This window comes from Vigna unguiculata, chromosome 8, assembly GCF_037176805.1.
Source record: "Vigna unguiculata cultivar grain cowpea cultivar isolate G323 ecotype 2 chromosome 8, ASM3717680v1, whole genome shotgun sequence".
Taxonomy (NCBI): Eukaryota; Viridiplantae; Streptophyta; class Magnoliopsida; order Fabales; family Fabaceae; genus Vigna; species Vigna unguiculata.
In genome coordinates this window covers 11,809,162-11,827,109 of record NC_140799.1, presented here as the reverse complement: position 1 = coordinate 11,827,109, position 17,948 = coordinate 11,809,162, and the positions used below count along the sequence as shown (strand labels likewise).

General features: G+C 32.7%; 1 protein-coding gene across 1 annotated transcript; it reads right to left on the bottom strand.

Annotated features, from left to right (window-relative positions):
* Positions 1 to 9,246: 9,246 nt before the first annotated feature.
* On the bottom strand, positions 9,247 to 13,888 carry LOC114194006 (agamous-like MADS-box protein MADS9). Its single transcript, XM_028084030.2, has 7 exons — positions 13,560 to 13,888; positions 13,302 to 13,368; positions 12,723 to 12,784; positions 12,527 to 12,626; positions 12,024 to 12,053; positions 11,817 to 11,861; positions 9,247 to 9,617 (listed from the first exon to the last, which is right to left on the bottom strand). Exons 1-7 carry the CDS (start codon positions 13,745 to 13,747, stop codon positions 9,483 to 9,485), a joined length of 627 nt encoding a protein of 208 aa, XP_027939831.1. The 5' UTR covers positions 13,748 to 13,888; the 3' UTR covers positions 9,247 to 9,482.
* Positions 13,889 to 17,948: the final 4,060 nt, after the last annotated feature.

Genomic DNA, 17,948 nt, shown 5'->3' with positions numbered 1-17,948 from the left:
TGTGGCAATGATGTGGAAAGTCTCTTCAACTAAATATTAATGTCCAAGCTCCAAAATTGCTTCACCCAAATACCTAAAAATAATTAAAAACAAAAATTAGGCCAAATAATGTGAAATTAGTCCAAATTCGAAACAGTGGCCCAATAAAGCCCAACAGATGAAAAACACTCTAATGATGAACAATTAAGCACTAATCAACTGTCTAATGGGTGCACAAAGGCTAGTGGAATAGAAGAAAATAATGACTCATCAGTCAACAAACTATTTTTACACTATTTTTTGGCAAGTGGTTCCTCTATAGGAACCCTAATTGGCCTAACAATGAAAAGATAGTCTGGCGACAGTTCACCACCAACCAGACTAATTCTGGAAATTTCCCAGAATCACAAACTCTAAAAAATGGAATATACGAATCATACATAATTATACTAAATTCAGCATACCAATCAGAATTAAATTAATCAACGCATGAATTACCCTATTTAGCATGCCATTCAAATTAAAAATAAAGTTAACGCGTAAAAGCTCCCCTAACCTGGTCTCCTTTGCTTAGAACTTTGAAAATTCTCCCTTGATCACTAATGGCCCTCTTTGGTTCTTCTCAACACTCTCAATCCTCACAAATACTAAATTTTCGTTCTCCCTTCTGCAATCACAATAACAACCCACCAAAACCCTCTTTCTTACCTCTAATTAGCCTTTTAAAAGTGCTCTTAATGTGGTTTAATGGTCTAAAACGAAAATCCAATTAAATTATGGTTAATGTCCTTGAATTGGTTGTCTCATGATGGTTTTCCAACCCTCTTTGGCTGCTAGGGTTTTCCTCTACCCTTTCATATTCAATCCAAAACTAAAGTTTGGCAAAAATAAAGTTTAATTTGGGTTCTCCAAGACTCAACCCACAACCATGTCAATACCAAATCAATGCTAAACCATCATGCCAATTCATATTTCTTGCTAACTAATATAATTCACATATTCTATTATTCCACAACATAATTACACATATTATTAAAACAATAATAATTAATTAATACATAAATACATAAATAACATACATAGGACTTGAATCCAAGTCCTATCACACAATTAAAATACTCTCAACCACTTGAACTAATACTTTTCCACGTCATACAAATCAGAATTAAATACCATAAATGTTCTTCCTACCCGCATTTATTAATTAATTATTTAATTTTCACAGGTCTTACAATTTCGCCTAGTAGCTCTATAGCAGCCTAAGCGAGAATTCGAGGGTTGATGTGGTGCTTTATTTAACTCGCCGCCTAGGCGAGGCACATTAGTTGTGGGGTCAAAGGATGGAATTCCTTTGGTGTGATTTTGATATCAAACATGGTTGTGGCCATATGGGATGGAAGGATGTAATTCCTTTGATGTGTTTTTGATTTATGTATTTGAATTATATACGAATGTGTGTTTATTATGTTATCTCACCCTATCTGCTTGTGTTTAGCGATGATCGTGTACGCGGTACATGTGAACAGAGGATGTTGTAGGTGGATCTGGTGAGGCATAGTGACGAAGCAAGGTCTAGCGGGGAGATTTTTATATAGTTGTTTCATTATGGATTTTATAGATTGTAAACTTTGATTATGAACATGGATTTTGGTTTATATATGAGTTTATAACGTATTTGAGATATTATTGAAAGTAATAAAAGTTCTAAATTTCCCGTGATTTTGGGAAATGAAGTTTTATCAATTGACATTAAATTATTATTTCTTTAATTTATTAATTAAATTCGTAATATCTGGTCGGGATGTTACATAGAGCCGGAGCGGAGCTAGTATGGGAGAAAAGAGCTTATTAGAGTTTTATGATTTGTTTTAAATAAAGTGTAATATTTTATATGCTAAACTTGATACTGAGTATGGATTTTATAATTGAGTTGTAATAGAGGTTTTGTGAATACTTATTAATATAAAGTTTTAAATTTTTCCGCGTTTTTAGGAAATGACATTTCAATAAATGAAGTTATTTATTATTTCTTTATTTTATTATTTAAATCCGTAATATCCGGTCGGGATGTTACAACTTGGATCAAGCAGAGAGTATGTGTAACGGAAGCAAATTAATTATCACCAGATTGACAAAACATGTAATAGAAGCAAGGAAATGAGGTTTATGTTTCGCATATGTCTATGTCACCATTTCAATCTCCATGGCCAATCAAGTTTATAAGAAGACAATTCCTATTATGTTATCTTATGCCATGACTATAAACAAATCTCAAGGTCAATCCTTGTGTTATGTTGGATTATACTTTCCAAAACCAGTTTTTAGCCATGGTCAATGTATGTTGTTGTTTCTAGGGTTTAAAGTAAATCAAGATTAAAGATCTTAATCCATGATAATGACATAAGACCACTAACTTCTACAACAAATGTTGTATTCAAAGAAGTCTTTCAAAATGTACAATATATAACAAATCTGTTAACTTTGATATTTTAAATTGTGATGATTATATAATATTTCTGCGTTTTTGTATTCATTTTAAATAAAATACAATCAATAAAAATGAACCTAAGGGCATGTTTAAGCTATGTAAATCAGCTTCTACGAAAAATGAATGCTATAAGTCCAATATAAAGAACTATCCAAACTAGACTCAACTAGAGAGATATTGAAACAAAGATCTCAAACATGTTTACCATCTTTCATTCAATTAACTACCCAATGAGCAACATATTGAAATTAACTATAAAAACCCTAACAAATTAAAGTATACTTTGTTGTGAAATCGTAACTAGAAGGAGTATGAAATTAACACAGATCAAAATACAAATTGCAGTAAAAAAAAATCTTACCAATGTGTAAATCTTCATTTCTCTTCTTTTCTCATTCAAATCATTATCTTACACATTGTGTAATATATTCTTAGCAAAAGAAACATGGCCTATCATTTAAAACAATACCAACCATCACCCTAACCAACAAAATAATAATAAATAATACATTTATGGTCTCAACTCACACATGGTTTTTCTTTCCAAACCACCACAAATTCAATTGATACAATGTTCTCATTTATACATTAAGGAATTGAACTATAACATTTTTTTCAATAGTGGGTCTGTTTTCACAAAATCAATTTGGTGAGCCCACATTGAAACACTAATACTTAGAAAAACCCACCAAACATGTACCAAACTTGTAATTACATGTTAACTATGGATGCCACCATAAAAGTTTTACAAATATGCTAAACAAATGTAAGGTTATAACACTAGTGCAATAAGTACTTTTGGCCCCGGTTGTTTTTGATATTTTGTCCCGGTTTTAGAACTGAGGCATATTGGGACGAGGCTAAAAGGGGGTGATTTTTTGTCTCGGGTGTCAACCGAAGCCATAAGGGCATTTTTTCTGCTCCAGTCACGCCTGAACCAAAGCCATATATATGCTTTCCAGATTTGCTTCCCGGCGTTCTAGATCTGCTTCCCAGCGTTCAGGATCTGCTAAATGCACGTTTTTGTTGGCTGTGTGAACATTGTTTATGCAGATCTTTGTTGATGTAGTTGCAGGAGGTAAACTCTCCGGAGAGGGTTCGTGTGAACGTGGAAGAGTGCTTCGTCAAAGGTGTTCGACTCCAGGCGAAGTGGTGGGCTGCGTTTCGTTCGACTCCAGGCGCTGCAGTGGAGGTTTCGTTCTTCTCCTTCGAGGCATGGTGGACCTGCTGCGTTTTTCGTGGATGAGGTGCGCAATGGCTTCGTGAATGGTGGCTGGTCTGATGGAGGTGTAGGTGGCAAGGAGAGAAATGGAGAGTGTGGGGAAGAAGAAAAAGAAAAGGGGTTCGCGTTTTGAACCCTAAATAAGCTATATGGCCTTAGTTCAATTAATAACTAAGGCATATGATTGGTTTTGGCATCGTACGTTTGTCACCCGAGGTCAAATATGCAAGTTTTTAGCTTCGGGTCTCCACAACCAGTTTTTTATCAACCGAAGCATAAAATCATTTTTTTCTTCGGGTGTTCTGTGAACCGATGAATAAAAGTTTGGTAGAATTACAAAAATACTACCGCGTCATTATATGCTTCGGTTTTTTGTTAACCGAGACATATAAGAAGAGTTAAAAACAATAATTTGTACTAGTGTAATAATATAATAACGACGTATTTATATTTCCATATATAATTCTACATACTAATATACAGTAATATTGATAATATTTCATAAATCCCAAAATTGTTGTTAAAATTAAATATATTTATTACGTTTAAAGTAATTCAACACAATAACTAATACATGTCAACATAGTTTCAAATTGATAAATGTATTCATCTTTATATAACACAAAGAATTTATTTTTAACCATTACAATAGATCAATTATGCTTTTGATAAATGTATGAATACGTAATTTTGAAACAAGCAATCAAAGAGGTAAATTGTATTCTAATTCATAAGCTTTACTTATTTGAATTTAAGTGATATCCAAAATAGTTACAAACATTGTTAAAAGGTCAATCAACCATCAAAAATTTAAATTGATCTTTATCCTTTCATGGTAGAAAGATGATAAATTCCATAACAACACCAATGCAGGAAGGGCTTTTGGCAACGGTTGTTTTTTATGTTCTGCACCGGTTCCCGAAATGAAGCATATTGGGGCAAGGCCAAAAGGTGAAGGTTTTTGGCCTCGGGTGTGACCCGAAGCCATAGATCCACGTTTATGCTTCGGTTATCCTAGAAACCGAGGCCATAGAGTCTCTAAATTTTTAGAGATTCACCGTAGCGAACCTCACCACCGTTCACCGCAAACGAACCTCACCACCATTTCGCCACGAACTCCATCGCAACAAACCTCACCACCGTTCGAAACCCTAATCGTGAGAGATCACTACGCTGCCTCCATCTTCAACGGAAAAACAATCCAGATCGCGCCTAATAGAAGAACGCGAGTCATCTGCCACCAACATGAAACCCCAAAGCACGAGTGAGGTGCTGAAATGAACCAGAGTTCCTCCACAGCAGCATCTTCGAACCTTCATCGGAGCAACCGCCTCAGACCATTGCGGCAACAACCCCTGAACTGCGTAGGACCTCATTCTTCTCCGCCACGAACACGAACTTGCTGGAACGAACCCACCTTCCTGCACCGTTGACGTATAGCCACAACGTCGCAACAAAGTGGCACAGAGTAGTGACAACCTTCGTCGGAGAACAGTGGTGGTTGTGGTGGACGGTGGCGCAATGGTGCGATGGAGTGTGGTGGAGTTCGCGCAGAGAGGGACAACTACTTCGAGTTTGGGATGAAGATGAACAGTGCTGGATTCGCGAATTTGGAACCCTAAATAAGGGATATGGCCTCGGTTCAATTAATAACCGAGGCATAAAGTGGAATAGGCCTCAGTCCTATTCCACCCGAGGCCAAAGCCTCTGCTGTCGATGACAATTTTGAAAATTTGGAGAACTCTGACATGTTATAGGCCTCGGTTGAGTGATAACCGAAGCATAAGCCCTTATAGGCTTCGGTTGGATTGGGACCCAAGGCAAAAGAGTTCGAAAAATTTCAAAAATGTCACCGCGTCCTTATAGACTTCGGTTTCACAATAATCGAGGCCTATAAGGCGATGTAAAAACACGATTCTGCACTAGTGCAATTTCTTTATTTGCGTTAAAGAAAGACATTCATATATAACAAAGTGAACTAAAAATAAAATTAATTGTCTAAGACTGTTGTCTTGAACCAAAATAATACCATAATCATTATAAACCTAAGCGGAAAAGATAGAAACATTAAATTAATACATCCCCGAAAAATAACAAAACATTGTTCACAACACCTAAAAAGTAAAAAACATTCTAAGTTTTTTGAACTATAATTAAATTGTCTCCATCTTTGTCAACCTCCAACTTTATGGAATCAACAACTAAGTTTTTGTCATTGATGAACTTTTTCCATCCACAACTGAGATAACATTCAATTGGAGTTCTTGAGACCATCTGATTGAGCATGGACCAATACATTGAATTCCCGTTTCACAAAATATAGTTCTTCCTTGACTTTGAAAATGTAGCAGTAATGAAAGAAGCATTAAAATACTGGAATTAACATTAAATACATCAATCAACGAATTCAAAACATAAAACAAAGACAAATGACAATATTCTTAATACAAGAAAGATAGACAAATACTAGGAAGGATTCAACAATATAAAAATAACTCAAACTTTTAACCAATGAAAGATTACCCTGTTGCTCAACAATGTTGCTAGGAATATTTCCAATACCAGAAGAAGAATCGATATCTGCAGAATAATTGATCTCTATCCCTTCTAATGAAAATAGCTTATATAAGAAAATATTCTTCAAAATATAGTTTTGAATCATTTTTTGGAACAACACCATTTAAATGAATTATACCAGTCGATTTTACATCAAAGTTAAGCTTAAAACTTTTAAAACAAGGATCGATCAATTACATCTCTGATGAGTCCATCTTCAAGAGTAAGGAAGCCAAGGAGAAGCCATGCGGAATTGATGAGGCTTCCATGGAGAAGGATGAAGGTGCGAAAGCTAGAAGATGAGAGGAGAAGTGGTGCGCCAATGGTGTTTGGAGAAGCTCTCAAGTGAGGTTGGGCCAACACTCAAGGAAGGAGGCTAGAGGAAACCAAGAAGGAGAACTCTAGCCTAAGTTGATTCACAAAAAGAGAGGAGTCTGGAGTCATCTCAACAGAATTTCTCTACTATATTCATGAATGAAAATACAAGGGTCCTAAGCTCTCTATTTATAGGCTAAAATGAGACCAAGGAGTCTCTAAAAAGTGGAGGAAAAAAGGATCTAGAAAGTTAAATTTTGGAGCCAAAAAAGAGCATGTGGGAGGTGTGACTTGCCACCTAAGCAAGTCACACTTGTCTTGCCATGGGAAGCTAACTGTCATCCTTGGAGAGCAAGTTTGAGAAGCTTCTAGGCTTTTCTAGAGTAGACACACTACTCTTGGCCCATTTGGCCCAATTCCCCTTTTTGGTCCAAAATTACTTCTAAAGCCCAATTTCCTCTAAGGCCCAATACATGGCCCAAAGAAAACCCTATTCTACTAGGCCCAAAATACAAAGCCCAAAATACAAAGCCCAAAAATAAACCTTATTCTAATATTTACAAACAAAGAGTTTTAGGCTAAGTCTTCACATCTTCCTTGGCCCATGTAAAGTTCATCTTGTGCCTTGTATGTGCATTGGAGGCCCATTCCTCTTGTATTCTCCTAGCCATAAAAAGAATCAAGACAATTAAAGATAGCACAAAAGAATGACCCAATAAAAGTATAAGGCCCAAAATGATTATTTATTTAATGATAAAGAGAAACTAAATGGGTCAGGCCATTGGCCCAAGCTGAAAAGTCTTGTAGGGTGATATTCATCAATCTCCTAACCATAAACAATCTTCTTCTCCCAAAATAACTGAAAAAATGCATCCAATCGAATAATAGACTGTATTAACAAAAGAAGAGACTATTCAAAGTATACAAAAATACATTATATAAAACAATAATTAATAAATCTTTGAAACTAAACTTTGAACTTTGAGGGGGCGTAACTTCACCTTAAGAGATGACATAAACCTAGACCATACTAAATTTTGCTCTACAACAACCTCATTTCCTAACCCTGGATATTGGATCTCAACCCACTTTGTATCAAAAATTCTTAATTGGAATTATCTGTCACCACAAAAACAAAGTACAAATATAATGCAAGTCATCCAATTCATATAATTCCTCAAAATCAAATGATATTCAGAATATTCCTTTTCTAATTAAGGGCTCCTCCAACTCTATATTAAAAGCATTTCCCATTGGGGTATGTGAAATAGTTCGTTCCAATAGTTTGTTTTCCCATTCAACCAAAAAATCATCTTCAAAATCAACAAAACCAAGTAACACACATACATACAAACATCTATGAAAATAAAATACATATATTGAAAGAAATAAACTAACTTTTCCAAAAAGGCACACGTTATGCATTTTCAAAAATCCCCAATATATGTAAGAAATAATTTACAAATGCTGAAATACAGTATAACAATAAATAGAATGAAAAGGAAAGTAATTACCTTGGCGAACTCAGTTTATAAAATCTCAAATATCAACAACATCAACAAATGTATTACATAAAACCCTAAATGATATGGAAAAATAGCTTCCATCATTAGGATGTAGTAAGCAAATAAAATTCTGGAAGAGGTTCTTGAAGCTATATTTGCGGAAGAAGACATCTTCGTCCACAAGCCACAAATCTATCTAAGCACCGTCAAAACCAAGAAATCAGAAGACTATTCGAAACTCTTGAGTGAAAACGAAATTTTTATTGGAAACAAATGTGTAAATTGATATAAAAGATTGTATAATTTACAAAAGCAAAAGTCTACAACCTGAAAAAAAACCTAAATTTGATTCCTAAAAAGACATATTCCCTTACCAACATTCATTTCTATTTAATGTTTCTATAACAACAACAATAAAATTGCCTAATAATAATGAACAATAATTAATTTAAAGAATAATAAAAACTATTTCAAAATTCCACTAAATATTCAAAAAATACTAGCATTACATAAATTAATTACTGTCTCACATCATAATTAGTATTTAGTAATTTTTTAAACACAAAATTAACAGAAAAAGAGGCGTATGCACGGTTATAATACTAGTTTGAAGTTAAATGGATCTCTACCCTCACCTTTCGGATTAAATGCAATATTGTTACTTTCTTTTAGTGATACAAACCTTCAAATACGAAACTATGTGTCTTGAAAGCGTATATCCAAAAAGAGAAAAATCATGCTTTCTTTATTTAATTTACTAAGTCATTTATCTCATATTTATAGGGAAGAAAATTCATGTTTAAATAAATTAATCAACTTTGACTTTTTCTCTTAAATAATTATTTATTTGGTTATATTAGCCGTCTATTTACATGGATTATAATTATTTTAAAAATTAATCCAATATACTTTTCTTTACAAAAATACAATCCTCGAAACACTTTCAATAGAGACATACATATTCATTCGTTTTTCAATTAGTAATTAATTTTAAATATATAATATGATATTTAAATACAGTAAAAAAATTATTTTTCTTTATGAAAGACGTCACTTTACGAAACACCATTATGAAGTTTAGTTGGATTCTTGATTTTTAACATAATCGAGGAGATAGTATATCAAAAAACATAAAATGTTTAAACTTGTTTCCATATATACTTAGAAATAAAAGCACGAGATCAGAAAATTGAGGCGGTGAAAGTATATATAATAGTGAGAGAAACACACAAATAGGTCACAAAGTCGGAGACGCATAAGAGTGAGTTGAATGACGAAGTGAAGTTGAGTTGTTTATTACGAACAAACAGATACCAAAAGATACTTAAAAAGTTGTGACATGCACATAAGATTGTGATGAAAACACCAAGGTGGAGTTTTGATTTCAGTAGTTGTGGCGAAAGAGAGTATTATTATATCAGATCCTTTCTTGAAGATTTGGCTGCATTGGCTGCACACGAAATGCAAATGGCATATGGGAGTTGTAATCCCTCACACTCTGATCAAACCCGTTCTCCACTTCTCTTGCACCTTCCACTGCCAATCGCTGTTGCTGTTCAAATAACAAAATACAGAATGGATTAAATGGCCATGCACAGGGTTAAACTATCTTACAATGTCATTTAATCACAAATTTTAACCTTTTTCATTAAGAGAAAAACAAAACATAACTTGGACTGTTACGCAATTAAAATATGCCATGAATGGGTGATTTTTTTCCTATTTATTTTACTTTATTTACATATATGTATGTCAAGGTAGTGGTGAGGATGGAGACAAGAATGAGTATAGTTTTTTAAGATAAACCCAGGATATTTCAAGTTAGCGTTAAGAATTCCAGATAAGTAAGATGGACAAAGTTTCACTGTATAAATAAAAGATTCATAATTTTTTGTTTTAATATTTTTGGTTAAAAATGGTCATGATCTCTTATATAAGTTTACAATCAAAAGAATAATTTTTTAAAATACTAAAATTATTAAAAGGATTGATATTATGATTTTTATGTTCAAAATGGACGATAATATATTCATTCATCAACAAAACATTCTTATAATATTTTCAATTTCCACAATTATGACACAATTCCGTAAACATGAAATTGACAACAATTTTACTAAATGAAAAAAACAAATACCATGTCAAAAATGGCAATATGCAAATGCTGCTTGAATATTTCTATATGGAAACATTTACAAATTTCTGGAGCACGGTTTATAAACCTAATATATTAGACCATCGTTATATAAATATTTTCTAAAATTTAATATTGGTAACGTATAAATTGTGGGATATAAAAAATAGTTAATGGAGTAGCAAATAAACTGCACGAGTTTACAAATGAAGTTCTAACTTTAGAACTATATTATTACCCTTCAAGATCGGTAAGTCATAATCTTTAAACAATTTATTTGCCATTAACCCATTAGAAGAACCAGTGCATACAAGTAGGCATCCACTAAGTGTGATGAATAATTATGTATTTATGCAATAAAGTTTTTAATCAATTGCTGTTAATATTAAGGGATAACAAAATTTGTCAATTAAGTGTGAGTCCTATCTTATAAAAACTTTTCAAAATGATAATTTGGTTTCTTGGAATTTAAGATTTACATGAAAGAAATGTCTTTACATTGTGTTTTACTCTCGTTTTCGGGAAGGTAACTCTTGTACTAATAGTTTTGGCAATCTTGAATTTTTTCATGCATGAGCAAAATTCTTACTGGTTTGATATAATATATAGTTGTGTTAGTGATGATATTTTTTCAAAATAAAAGTTATCTTCTTTTTATTTTGTACAAGTGTCTCCATAGATTTTGATAAAAAATTAGACCGAGTCCTCCTATAACTTTGTATTTCCTTTTCTTTAATATATATATATATATATATATATATATATATATATATATATATATATATATATATATATATATGTATGTATATAAGAGTTGTATTTCAGAAAGCCCCCAATTCATTCTTCCCAAAATACAGTACGTTAGTTTTTGAAGCCAAATTAGCTCTTATCACTTTAAAGTGTGATCATGTATTTATATATAGATGCTAACATCTAGAAAATTAATTAAAGTGGTGAACACAGTTTTGTAAGACTATAATGTAATTAAAAATTTTAGAACACTAATCGAATCTAATACATGACATTGAAGAAAACCACATTAAAGGTTTGATCTTCTTTTATTTTATTTGTATGCTGTTTTTGAGGTGGGGATTTTGGACAAATTAACAACAGAAGCATAATATATTAGTTTTTCCATTTAAGTAAATCCCTATATTGTAATACTATGATGCATCATGATTATCACATAAATCGTGGTTTTAATGGTAATCTATAAGTTTCTTAAAAATTGTAACCTATAACTCAATTGTAGTCAGAACATAAAAGTTTTTGGACACATTAAAACCAAATTATGGCCATAAATGTGGTGATATGAACTTCATTTTCATGTTTCTCATATATTAAAGTTTCTTAACCATAACCTCACTTTAGAACAACTCTATAAGGTGTACCTTGCCTAAACAAATACATTATTAAATCCTCTATTTATTCAATGAATTGGTGAGATAATGTTTTTAGTTAATTATGTATTATTAGATATCACTTTTTATATTAAGAATGGAAAGATTACTAAGTAGTTTTAGAATGGAAAGAAAATGAAATTAGGAACTTTTCATGGTATGAGATTTGGAAGTAACCATGCATTAAGACAATGGGTTTGTGTAATTTATTACGTACCCAGAGAAAATTAAGTTCCCTGTTCTCCTCCTCCAAGATCTTGTCCTGAACAACAATGGCAAGAAAAAATGATAAAGTTCGTTTTGCATATATATATATATATATATATATATATATATATATATATATATATATATATATATATATATATATATATATATATATATCATTTCAAAATCATAAATCAAAGATTTCAATAAAACATACATTTCTCCTGAACATCCTGTACACATCCATCTGCAGAGAAAAAACAAGTTCATCTGTCATACATATATTTTTTTATTTTGGCTTCCATTTGAGTTTTCAATGCACAAAATTATTAGCTACCATGGACACTAAATGCATTCCTTAACAGTAGAAGCTATATATTATGGTATATTTAAATAAATTTCTCTATAAACATTTATAAAGGAGAATAAAAAAGAAAACAAAAGAAGTTATTCAATGAAGTATAACTTTTTTCCACATAATAGTTTTGTAGAAAATAATTCATGCCAATAAAAAATTTCACTCATGAATTAGTTTTTGTTTATTGAAGAATTTTTTTATTTTATTTTTTTATTTTCATTTTCATGAAAGTATTAGGGAGAAGTTTAGTTAAACAAGATCTATATTTTTCAATTATATACATTTTTTAAACCTTTCTAAATGCAAATGAATAGCAGAAGCAACAAAACTTAAAAAAAATAGCTTCTTGAAGATTCATTTGCCTGTTTTTCACGAACACTGACGAGACCAGTTTCTAAGGCATCTTCTAAGGCCATGAGTTCCTTGTAGTTCAGAGAGTTTATATCTTCCCCCTTCAAGTGCCTGTAATGAAATAGTTGGTGAAAGATGATGAGAGAGAGAGATAAATAAGAACGCTAAATGGTTTTAAAAGGTGCAAATCATGTTATAATAATATACCTCAGCTCAATTTGCATGCTGTCGTTCTCTTTCTTGAGTCTCTCAATTTCGCCGTTTAGGTTCTGAGTTCAACAACATTATTAGTCACAAACCCTAAAACACACTAGTTGTCTTTTCTTCAAGAAAAAATAAACATAGAAAACAGAAGGGAGTGTACGATGTTGCAAAAAGCCAGAAATTCTCAAAAGAAAGAGCTATTTGGAGTAGATCTGACTCTCTATGGTGGTTGTAATGTCAGACAAGGGAGAGATCCATCAAATGTGAAAGACGTTATTTTGCATATATAAGGCCTTTATTCCTACACATGTTGTTTCATTTTTTTGCAAGTAAAAAAGTAAGCAAGCGAGTAACGTTTTACTGCCAGATCTGTTCATAGATGTTACATTTCTTGTAGTTCCTGCTTCTCTTTTTTGATAATAATAAAAAACAATATAATAGGTAGAAGGTACAACCCAAATTTAGATCTACTCAGAGAATTCTTAGTTCATGTATCATAGCATATTTTTAGCAAAAGTAGGTCATATTTTCCTTCGGACAAATCGAAAGCAAACACAAAATAGGAGCCATATATTAACCAACCTCATGCTTGGCGTCCCAAAGCCTCTTCCCTGAGGTCTTGTGGTACCTCTCCAATATGTCAATCAAACTTCCTCAACCAAAACAAAAATCACAAAGTTAAGACCTTTAATTTGCAGATCAATCAAATAGTACTATCTTCATAAAACTACCCTTTATGAATCAAGAACAGAAATCAAAAACAAAGAACAAACTTGACATGAGAAACACAAGAACAAGAACAAAAAAAAAAAGTATACACAAACATTATAAGATCCTTACGTGGTGGAAGGGCTTATGTAGTCATGCATCTTCCCAGATGCAGCAAAGATGATAAGAGAAACTTGTGCATCACATAGAACAGTGATTTCCTTAGCCTTCTTTAGGATCCCATTCTTTCTCTTGGAGTAGGTAACTTGTCTGTTGCTGGAGTTCTCGATCCTCTTGATCTCAATCTTTCCCCTCCCCATTTCTCACACTTTTTTTCTCTTCTATGTTCTCTGGTTTTTCTTGCTTGTGAAATGGAGAAGATGAGAGGGTTGCAAAGATAAAAGTAAGAGAAGAGGTAACAACATGATATAACTGGTTTGAGGATAAGGAACTTTCTTAGGGGCACAGTGGAAAAGTAACAAAGCCAACCCAAGTAGCTTTTACATGATGTTTGATTTGGCTTTGTTAGTTGTCGCACTTTCTTAACCATTGGTCTCCTTACACACTCTCATGGTCATTTAATTGCTATGCTTTGTGGCATTTTTTTCTCTTTTTTTTTTTGGAAATTTTTAGTTAGTTATTTAAATGGTTTATTATCTCTAGGGTTGAGAATCATGGGGTAGGAAAGGGTAGGGTGTGCTTGTGTGACTTGTGAAATTGGGTTTGGTGCTAGCTTAGAACGACACGTAATTAATTTGTATTGAAGTCTGTGTTATATACATGAGCACATGACTTTCCAAGCTAGAATTTGGTAGCCAAGCTTTTGCTTGATAGAATAGGGATTTTGAAAGAGAAAAAAAATGAAAATTTTGGTTTTGAAAAGTAGAGATTAGAATTGCTATTTATAATTATAAATAATATTTTGTTTAAAAAGTAAAGAAACTGGTTTATTTGAATGATGAAACAGAATTAAATTTGTGTGTATTAGTGCTAGAGAGCATTAAATGTGAAGACTTTTATTATAAGCGAGTGAAATGAAAAAAATATTTTAAGTTATTAGTTGATATTTTAAAGTGATCCTATATATGATCACTAAACAACATGATGTGATTACTATATAAGATGATATGATGGAGATGTTATTCCTTTAGATTCTAATACAAACACTCGTGTTAGTATCAATAAAAATTAAAAATATAAAACATACTTTTTGAGTTTAATTTACGCCACAACATTTAAGAGTTTAACTAAGCATTTATTGCATACAATTCTTTCAAAATATAATAACACCCATGAATTTAATTTAGAAACTCGTGAAATTTATTAAAATAAGTAAACTATAAAAACATTAGAAAATCAAAAGCCTTTTCTTACAACTGATTCCCGGTGTCCCTTTGTGATGATTTTTAATATAAATTTTTTTATTCCTTCAAAATGATTTTTCAAAATTATATATGTTTTTTAAACTATTCACATGAGAAGCAAAACTTGCTTCATTTACATTGCTATTGAAAGGAAACCTAAAAAAAACGGTTGTAGGGGGGGACACAAACAAACAAATGTGTATAATAATCAGGGATGGACCATCAAATCAGAAGAAGGTTAATTAATCACGAATTCCCATGATAAAACGAAACACATATCTGAAGTAAGGTCTTAAAATGGTAATGGAAGTGTTTGAAACATAAAGGGAAGTGCACAATTTGGTCTAAGTCAAGGTCATGGTTGAAACAGGAAGAGGAAGAAAGGGTCTTTGTCATGGTTTAAACAAGCACCTGTGTGTGGATGATTCCTAGAGAGGGGAGTTACTGATTTGAAAGCTTCATAAATTTCTGAAATGACAACATTCACAGAAGGAAACCTAGAATATTTCTCACACACAAGCTGCTTCAGTTCACTATAACCATTGAATCGTTGTGTGTTTCTGTGATTGATTGCAAGTTTTAATCTTAATTTAGTAAAGTAGCTTCTTTTTTTAAATTAAATTATAAATATTTCAATGTTTTTAATCTCTTGAATTAAATGCTTTGCATTATATTTAAAATTATGCTCTGTAGTTTCTGCTAGTTTAAAAAACAAATTTTGTTTAAATTTTTGCCCAACGAAAAAGAAGGAAAGACGCTGAAAATAAATAATCGCAGTAAAAAGAATTATTAATAAAACGAATACTAAACCATATTTATTTTTATTTTATTTCTCCCTTTTTTCATTACTTTTTATATATCTTTAATTCTTTCATTTCTGCAATTAAATATACCATAACTTGTACATTGACATTGAAAAATGAATATTTTAAAGAAAAAAAAATCAAGTATATGATCGGGTATTTTATAATAAAAATACAAAATATTATTGGTCCGGGTGGACTCATCTTGACCTTCGGTACGAGGCTATTCATCTCAAATATGGGCATAGACCGACTTGTCTTGATCTTCAATCTAACCAACTTGTCTTGACTTTTGACTCATGTCGATCCTTCTCAACCTTTCGTCCGAGTCTAATCGTCTTGATGTTCAACACATCTAACACATCTTGACTTTCAACCACAACCGACTAAACCCATCATTCAACTCTCAATGAATCGACTCAACTTTGACCCAGGTCGAATTGGCTTGACCTTTGACTTAGGACGAATTGGTTCGACCTTCGTCCTGAGCCAACTCTTCTTAAACTTCGGCTCGACTAACTCATCTCCACCTTTGGGTCATATCGACTTATTAATCCTTTAGTCACATTTAGATTCAAGCGGGAACTTCTGAAATTTCACCTAATTATAGGGTCTACCAAGATGTCAATCGAAGGAAATCTCATTCAAGTGAAGTGTTGATCTATTGATGTGTAAAATGCAAAGACCGTGGGATAATAAAGCAAAGAAAATGCAAATGAACATTAAAACTACAAATATTTTGCCTAAGCATGCACTAAACATAGAGATTGAGGCTAAAGATGCAGGAAAATGCATGTCACTACAAAAAAACGTATTATTATCGGTGGATATTTACCAACAAAACAATTTTTTTTGAAAATTTTTCTTTATCGACGAATTTACCGACAAATTTGTATAGAAAATTTACTGACGAAAACATCCGTCGGTGATTCGGTGAGAATATATACTGGACCACTGATTCGTCGATAATGTAATTGGTAAGGTAGTTGACCTTTACCAACAGGCTTACCGACAATCGTTTCCATCAATAAATCCTTCGATATGTCAGTCGAGAAAAAACTTAAACATTTCAAACTCCCTATCCCAAATCAAGTTATCTCCCCACAACATCCCCACTCCCAATCCTCTCCAATCTCTCGCCCCACCTTCTCGCCCCGCTTGGAAAAAGCTTGCCAACTGCGAAGATCTGATCAGAACAACGGTGTTGTCAGTGCCAGTGCCCTCAACTGTGAATCACCACTGAGGGAGGCTGGGATGTTCGTGTGACCGGGGTGCAAGGGAGGCTGCTGATTTTGCGGTTGCATCGTCGAGGAAGGTAAGTGGCAATGTATGAGAATGCACCCACTACCAAATTTGTGTTCTGTTCATAAATTCTGAGATTAATCGTTCTTAGCTTGTGAAAATGTTTAATGAAATGCCTAAGTGAAAAACATAATTGTGCAAAGGCATTTGATGAATTGTTTGAGTGAAAGAAAAATGTGAAACAAATTGTGCTAATTTCATAAACACACTTGAATCAATGCAACTATGCAAGGAATGAATATGAAACTATAAAACTACCATAAAACATCATATTCAAACCAAGAAACAAAATAGGACAGCAACTAGAATCGGCACATTGAACAATGTATATGATAACAAACTAAGCATTATGAAGTCCTATGTGCAAAATTGGATTATGATGCAATGGAATGGGCTGAATCATGAATGTAACATACCAATTGGCTTAGAATCATGTTAGTGAATATCCTGCTACAATATCTGTACAATATCTTTTTGTTGAGATATTTTATATTCTATTTTGTATTCTGTTTTTACATTCTGTTAGTGGTTTCACAGTATCTTTCATTCTGTTATGCATTTTCTCTTTCCTCTTTCATTGTATATAATGGGCACTAATGGTCATGAATAAGATGAGACAAATATAATTTTCTCCTATTCATTATCTCTGTTTATCTCTTTGCCTTGTATCGCCAACATGGTATCAAAAGCTTAACACATACTTTTTATGGCTAAGGGTCCTGAGCCTCCTTCTTTCATGGCTGCGACACCTCATGTCATCTTCTCGTACTCTATTTCCGAGAAATTATTCGACACCAACTTCTTACTATGGAAACAACAAGTGCAGCATGTCATCAAAGCCCATTATCTCCATCGTTTCCTCGTTAGCCCTCTAATACCTTCTCAGTTTCTCTCCCTCTTTGATTGTCAAACAGGGACTGAGAATCCCGACTACACCATCTGGGAGGCCCAAGATTAATTACTTCTTTCATGGTTGCAATCGTCTCTTTCTGCCTCGTTCCTCACCCACATTATTGGTTTTAAGCACTCTTTTCAAGTTTTGGAAAAGATCC

Coding starts and splice junctions, on each gene's coding strand:
- LOC114194006 (XM_028084030.2), bottom strand. CDS start 13,747: ATGGGGAGGGGAAAGATTGAGATCAAGAGGATCGAGAACTCCAGCAAC. Junction 12,054..12,526: donor TCAGTGTTCGTGAAAAACAG/GCAAATGAATCT, acceptor TTTTCTCTGCAG/ATGGATGTGTACAGGATGTT. Junction 9,618..11,816: donor GGGAACTTAATTTTCTCTGG/GTACGTAATAAA, acceptor TTATTTGAACAG/CAACAGCGATTGGCAGTGGA.